The 7385-nt window shown below is 43.3% G+C and overlaps 1 protein-coding gene across 1 annotated transcript in view; it reads left to right on the top strand.

Annotated features, from left to right (window-relative positions):
- The window catches only part of LOC117939681 (X-linked retinitis pigmentosa GTPase regulator-like), a gene marked incomplete at its 3' end in the record, with an annotated part of 10412 nt that extends 3031 nt beyond the window's left edge, over nucleotides 1-7381 (top strand). The window contains exons 4-11 of the mRNA XM_034865170.1: nucleotides 153-311; nucleotides 954-1109; nucleotides 2504-2628; nucleotides 3079-3270; nucleotides 4217-4403; nucleotides 4976-5049; nucleotides 5149-5208; nucleotides 5897-7381. Of these exons, the coding sequence (XP_034721061.1) occupies nucleotides 153-311; nucleotides 954-1109; nucleotides 2504-2628; nucleotides 3079-3270; nucleotides 4217-4403; nucleotides 4976-5049; nucleotides 5149-5208; nucleotides 5897-7381 (2438 nt within the window). The remainder of the gene's footprint in view (nucleotides 1-152; nucleotides 312-953; nucleotides 1110-2503; nucleotides 2629-3078; nucleotides 3271-4216; nucleotides 4404-4975; nucleotides 5050-5148; nucleotides 5209-5896) is intronic.
- Nucleotides 7382-7385: the final 4 nt, after the last annotated feature.

Here is a 7385-nt window from a genome sequence, read left to right as displayed (position 1 = left end):
CGGCGCTCTGTTGTGTGTCCTTCTCTGTGTGTCCTCTGTCTGTCCCAGTTGACGGCGCTCTGTTGTGTGTCCTTCTCTTTGTGTCCTCTGTCTGTCCCAGTTGACAGAGCTCTGTTGTGTGTCCTTCTCTTTGTGTCCTCTGTCTGTCCCAGTTGACGGCGCTCTCTACACGTTTGGGGAGAGCGACAGCGGGAAGCTGGGTCTCGGCACCGACCAGTTGCCGCGGCACCGAGTCCCGCAGCGCGTGAAGGGCGTCAAGGACCCGGTGACGCAGGTGGCGTGCGGAGGGGGACACACGGTGGCCCTCACAGGTAGGGAACCTGGGGAGCTAAATGTGTCTTAAAGAACTACAAACATGGCTGAAGTAACACACGCTCTGTACTTATTGGCAAATCAACTCCACTCGGGGTCGGTTTCTGCGAAGTTTAAAGACGCCAAATTATATTATAACAGTTCAAGTTTATTAAAAGTCTCATTGATGTTCAACCAGCTAAGCTGCTTGACTGATTGGCTAACAATTAGCCAATGAGAGCCTGGCTATCAGTATCCTTTACCCAGCTCATGAATATTAATGAGCTCAGGCAGCGTGATGTCAGACTGACCAGCTGTTGTGATTGGCCTGATTTCTCTGCTTGTTTCTTTCCAGTGGCTAGAGCTGACAGAGGAGGTAGCAGTTCATCTTCACACACACACACACACACACACACACACCAACACACACACACACACACACACACACACACACACACACACACACACACGGACACACACACATATGGACCTGACATATTTTAATAATAAAAATAAACAGGGTTAAAAAGAAGAAAACAAAATGAATTCAACATATTAACAATTTCACATTCATCCTTTTTATTTTAAAGAAAGCATCGTAAGCTCGGAGATGAACCGTTTCCAGATCAAAGGTTAAATTAAACGCGTTTCTCGTCTCTCAGAGGACGGCGTCTTCACGTTCGGCCTCGGCCAGTTCGGACAGCTCGGCCACGGGACATTCGTCTTCCAGTCACCGCTGCCGCAGCCGGTCCAGCACTTCAAGACGGGCCGAGTGCGTCAGGTGGTCTGCGGGGAAAACACCACCGCCGTCATCACAGGTACACGCCGCTGCGTCTGCAATAGAATAAAATAAAACTAGAATAGAAGAGAATAGAAAAGAATAGAATAAAATAGAATAGAATATAATAGGATAAAAGAGAATATAATAGAATGAAATAGAATAGAAGAGAATAGAAAAGAATAGAATAAAATAGAATATAATAAAATAAAATAGAATAGACTAGAACAGAATAAAATATAATATAATATAATATAATATAATAAAATAGACTTTAATATAATAGACTTTAATATAATATAATATAATATAATATAATATAATATAATATAATATAATAGAGTAGACTAGAATAAAATAGAATAGAATAAAATAGAATAGAACAAAATATAATACAATCAAATAGAATAGAATAAAATAGAATAGAACAAAATATAACACAATCAAATAGAATAAAATAGAATAAAATAAAATAGAATAAAATAGAATAAAATAGAATAGAATAGAATAGAATAGAATATAATAAAATATAATATAATATAATAAAATAGAATATAATAGAATAAAATATAATATAATAGAATAAAATATAATATAATATAATAAAATAGAATATAATAGAATAAAATAGAATAAAAGAGAATAGAATAGAATAAAATAGAATAGAATCAAATAGAATATAATATAATAAATTATAATATAATATAATAGAATAGAATAAAAGAGAATAGAATAGAATAAAATAGAATAGAATATAATAGAATAGAATAAAAGAGAATAGAATAGAATAAAATAGAATAGAATAAAATAGAATAGAATAGAATAGAATAGAATAAAAGAGAATAGAATAGAATAAAATAGAATAAAAGAGAATAGAATAAAATAGAATAGAATAGAATAGAAAAGAATAGAATAAAATAGAATAGAATAAAAGAGAATAGAATAGAATATGATAGAATAAAAGAGAATAGAATAAAATATAATAGAATCAAATAGAATAGAAAAGAATAGAATAGAAAAGAATAGAAAGCCCTCATTGTCATTATACACAAGTACACAGTACCTGGGCAATGGGATTGAAGCAACACCTTTACAGTGTTACACAAAATATAAGAATATAAAATATCAAAAATATCAGAAGTAAAAAAAATTTAGGTAGTGCAGAGAAAAAAGAGGTGGGGGCGGCTGGTGCAGTCCGGAGAGCAACTGTATGCATATATAAAATGGCTTGAATACACATGGTGTGAAAGGAGAGAAGTATTAACAAATAATTAAATATTGCACAGTAATGAAGTGGTTAAGTACTAAATAAAAAAATAGATATTGCCCAGTAATAGTAGTGGGGGGGGGGGAACCTCAGACGTCCCTCGGGTTTGGTTTAACGTACGTGTTGTTGTTGTTGTTGTTGTTTTGTCTTCTGTCCCCTGTCCCCAGAGACCGGGTTGCTGTACACGTTCGGAGACGGCCGGCACGGGAAACTGGGCCTGGGAGAAGAGAACTTCACCAACCAGTTCAAACCAACACTGTGTCCCCGCTTCCTCAAGTACCACGTTCAGGCAGTGCGTGTTTGAAGTCATGTTGAATGTTAAAATTAAGGTTCATATGCACACACACTCATATATTTATATATATATGTATATATATATATATATGGGGTGGCGCTAGCTCAGTCGGTAGGGAGTTGGGGTGGGAACCAGAGGGTCGCTGGTTCAAGTCCACATACGGAAGTGGCCATGTGCCCCCTGTCCAGATACCAGTCCACCTCCTTAGCAGTGCCCATGTGCTCACACACTCTGACATCTCTCCATTAGTGCATGTATAGGACCTGTGTGTGTGTGTGTGTGTGTGTGTGTGTAGTTCAGGCCTGTGTGTAATGTGTGTAATAACAACTGTGTACATTGTAATTTCTGTTTTGTGGGACTAATAAGGGATTTTATTAATATTAATCTTATATGTAAAGTGCTTTAAATGTCTATTCCATTTGAGAGACAAACCCTGTCTTTGTCCAGGCGACGTGCGGCGGCTGCCACATGGTGGTCCTGGCCCGGCCCAGGGACCCCAGCTGCCCCGATGTGTCCCTGGAGGAGGGCGACGTGACGGAGGATTACCTGGAGAAGCCGTACGTGGAGCTGCTGGGGGACACGGCCAACTCCTCCACCCTGCAGAGGAGCATCTCCGCCCGGGTCCGCAGGAGGGAGAGGGTAGGTACTGGTGGGGTAACGACACACCTAACTCACAATTAGATACGGTTTTAAGTGGACTATACCATTTTCTCAGGATCTTTATTCATATAAACTGCAAAACAACAGATGTGTCCTTCATCACAAGTGACACTGACATTTTATTTTCACTTAAATGACAAAAAATAAATTAACTAAGAAGACATAGTGACGTCTGAAGTCGAAGGAGCGACGTCTAATTAGTCGATTACGGGCTTGGATGTTGTTGGGTATTCTGATGATTACCCACAGGTTCGTTAACCAAATCACTCTTTTCCAATACTCAACAGAAGACAGGACACAAGTTAAAGTGGTCTTGCTGCAAGGGAACCCTCCTAATGTCACACACACACACACACACACACACACACACACACACACACACACACAGAAACTCAGACCTGGTGTTCCTGTGTTACGAAGGTTATGACCATATATAGAAAAGAAGCGGTTAAGATAGAGAAACAGACAGTTATCACTTAAATTTAAACATATTCAAACCATATTTGAACCTCACACCACACTAGCTAGCAGTTTTAATCATAACAGGCTCTCCTTGGACTTGGATTGCCCCCCCACCCCTGACCATCTGAGGGCACCACAGACTATTGAGACCTTTAAAAAAGGACTAAAAACATTTCTTTTTAGCAGAACCTATGAGATTTAACCTTGCACAACAATGCTTTTGGACTGCTTATGTGTGTTTTAAACTGTTGTTTTTATCTTGCTTTAATGATCTTACCTGTGACACGTTGAGGTTTGTCTTAAATGTGAAGTGCATTACAAATAAAATGTATTATTATTATTATTATTATAATTATTATTAACATATTCAAACCATATATGAACCTCACACCACACAACCTAGCAACAGTAATCATAACGAACTCTATAACGGCTGTTAACCGCCCCGGCTGCCCCCCCACAGGAGAGATCTCCGGACCAGTTCGGCACCATGTTCCACACTCTGCCCCCCGTGCTGCCCGGCTACCTCCACCCTCCGCTGCCTGTCTCCACCCAGACCACCTCGCCCAGACCGCCTCCACCCCAGCTGAGCCACAGGAAGCTGCTCAACGGCTCTCGGCAACCCAGGACCCCCGGGGCCGAGCACCAGGGTACCGACCTCTCCTGCTCTTTCTCCTGGTTGCACCAGGACCAGAATTTAAACACACACACACAGAGACACACACACACACACAGAGAGAGACACACACACACACACACACAGAGACACACACAGAGAGACACACACACACACACACAGGGACACACACACACAGAGAGACACACACACACACACAGAGACACACACACACACACACACACACACACACACACAGACACACACACACAGAGACACACACACACACACACAGAGACACACACACACACACACAGAGACACACACACACACACACAGGGACACATCCACACACACAATTCAATTTAATTTTAACATCACTCACATACTCAATATTGTTTCTTGAACCATGGCTACCGCACTTTAAAACACGGTTATCTGGCGCCACTTTACATTCAGCCCGCTGCTCATTGGCTGTCGTCTGCCTGTTTTTTTATGTGTTTATTTTGCTTTTATTGTGGAAACTGCAGCTGTAACAAGGGGATTTCCCCATTATGGGATAATTAAAGTGTCTAATCTAACGCAGCGTCCTGTTTTTGGGGACAGGACACGAGGCTGAGGGTCTGACGGACAGCGACAGCGTTAAAGGTCTGGGAGAAACCTCCGACTTCCTCAACATGGTGAGGGATCAGAGAATCCTGAATCCTGAATCCTGAACCAGATCCTGCTGCATGTGGCGCTCACTCTCCTTTTCTTATTTTCTCACCCCCTCCCGACAGACACATGTGATAAAGATGGACCCCGGGGACAAAACACTCACTCTGGCTCCGGTTCACAAGGTAACTCACACTCATTTATTAACGCTATTACACTTATTTCTGGACTACTTGGTCAATGGATTTTAATTTAAAGGACTCGCACTCCTTTATTAAAGCTACAGCTTTCACTTTGTTGTCTTCAGTTCTTCTGGGTTTGTTTTTTGTTGATTTTTTTTTAGATTTTTGACTCATTTTCTGAAGTTTTTGTCCCCTTTTTTGATGCACTTTTTCAATGTTTTGTCACTTCTTCAATGCTTTCAATGCCATTTTCCCATACCACCAACTTATTCCCACTAGATTTACACTTATTTCTGGAATACATTTAATTTAAAGGAAATTATACCAACATTTTGAAATGATGAATCCTCAAAAACAACAACAAATGTAATACACTGAGCTCCACAAGAGCAGCTAACGTTTTTCATGTAACCCTCTCAGCAGCTTCTGTAAATCTCCCGTTTGTTGATAAAGAAACCTTCTCAGGTCTTATTTATTTAAAGGAAGAGAGTGAACATACTGTAGCTCCAACCTTAAAAACCACCTCGATGAAAGAAAGAAAAACTAAATGATTTGGGGAAGAGTTGTGAAACCTTGTTTTTTCCATTATTCCTTCATACATTTCTGCTTCTGTCTCCCTTGTTTTCTCTCATTTCCTCTCTAATGCATGCCTCTTTTTCACCTTCTTTGTGCTCTCTGGTGCTGGCGATAGAGGAAGGGTGAGAACGGTAAGGCCACTAAAGTGCAGAAAGAGAGCCCGATAAAGGAGAGGAAGTCTCGTGGGAGGAAGTCTCGCGAGAGCAAGGTTGCCTCTCCCCGCGGGGAGCTTCCTCCCGAGGGTCCGAGGGGCCACAGCGCTCGCTCCCGGGTCTCTCGGAGTCCACAGAGACTCAAAACAACCAACCAGAACAAGGAGAACCTGATCCTGGCCATGGAGGAGCTGCAGAGGAAACCCACTAGAGACAAACCGAGCGTCGGAGACATTAGGAAGGCGGCGTCCAAGCCGCGGCTCGGGACAGCTCAGGGGAAAAGCCGGCTGATGGAGGTCGGCAGGAAACTGGAACCGGACTGGAGACCAAGTCCTGATACCAGACAGACGGGGTCTAAACCTGCAGGGAAACTTAAGCCATCTAAACTGGTCCGTGTTCAGAGCAAACCCATCGCCGTGCAGAGTCGGCACGCAGGAGGAGTCAGCCCGCCAGGTAACCACACACACTCACCTGGTCAGCTGGCCGGCGCTCTGGAGGAAGAGAGAGCCAATAGCGCGCGACCGCCCGCACTCGTTAGATATAGATCTCCATCTAAAGAGAGCGCTGATTGGTCTAAAAGGTCTAAGAAAGAAAAAAACGAGGCTCAGTCTAAAATGGAAACACCAAAAATGGCGTCGAAGCTCGACCTGCTGGCCGGAGCAGCCTCTCTGTCAGCGGGGGCGGAGTTAATGCGTCAGGTGGCGTCCAGCCAATCAGCTGTCAGCATCAACGTCATACCGGAGAGTCCTGAGGGCGGGACGAGGGAAGGAGAGAAGGAAACGAGTCTGGGAGAGAAGGAAACGAGTCTGGGAGAGGAGGGAACGAGTCAGGGAGAGGAGGGAACGAGTCAGGGAGAGGGGGGAACGAGTCAGGGAGAGGGGGGAACGAGTCAGGGAGAGGAGGGAACAAGTCAGGGAGAGGAGGGAACGAGTCAGGGAGAGGAGGGAACGAGTCAGGGAGAAGAGGGAACGAGTCAGGGAGAAGGGGGAACGAGTCAGGGAGAGGGGGGAACGAGTCAGGGTATAAGTGACTATGCGACAGTCAGACAGGAAGAAGAGGAGGATGAAGATGAGGAAGGACAGACAACGAGTGCAGGAGTCAGTGAAGCGGAGGAAGAGGAGGATGTCAGTCACAGTATCGAGAAAGTAACAGTAAAAGAAGAAGAAGAAGAAGATGAAGATGAAGAAGATGAAGAAGACAGCAACACTCTGCAACCAGAGGATGAGGTGGAAACAGATGTAGAAGAAGAGGAGGAAGAAGAAGAGGAAGAGGAAGGGAGCAGGATGGCAGGAAGTGAAAGTGAAGTTGAGACTGAATCAAAAGCAAGCAAAGATGGCGATGCAGAAGAGGAGGAGAAGGAGGAAGAGGAAGAAAGCGAGTTAGAGGAAGGGAGGAGGCACAAGACAGAAAGCAGAGGAGGAGAGTCAGAAGGTGAGGAAGAAGAAGAGGGGG

The sequence above is a fragment of the Etheostoma cragini genome, chromosome 24 (assembly GCF_013103735.1).
Source record: "Etheostoma cragini isolate CJK2018 chromosome 24, CSU_Ecrag_1.0, whole genome shotgun sequence".
NCBI lineage: Eukaryota > Metazoa > Chordata > Actinopteri > Perciformes > Percidae > Etheostoma > Etheostoma cragini.
The sequence above is the reverse complement of the archived record's forward strand: the minus strand, read 5'-3'. Positions and strand labels throughout refer to the sequence as shown.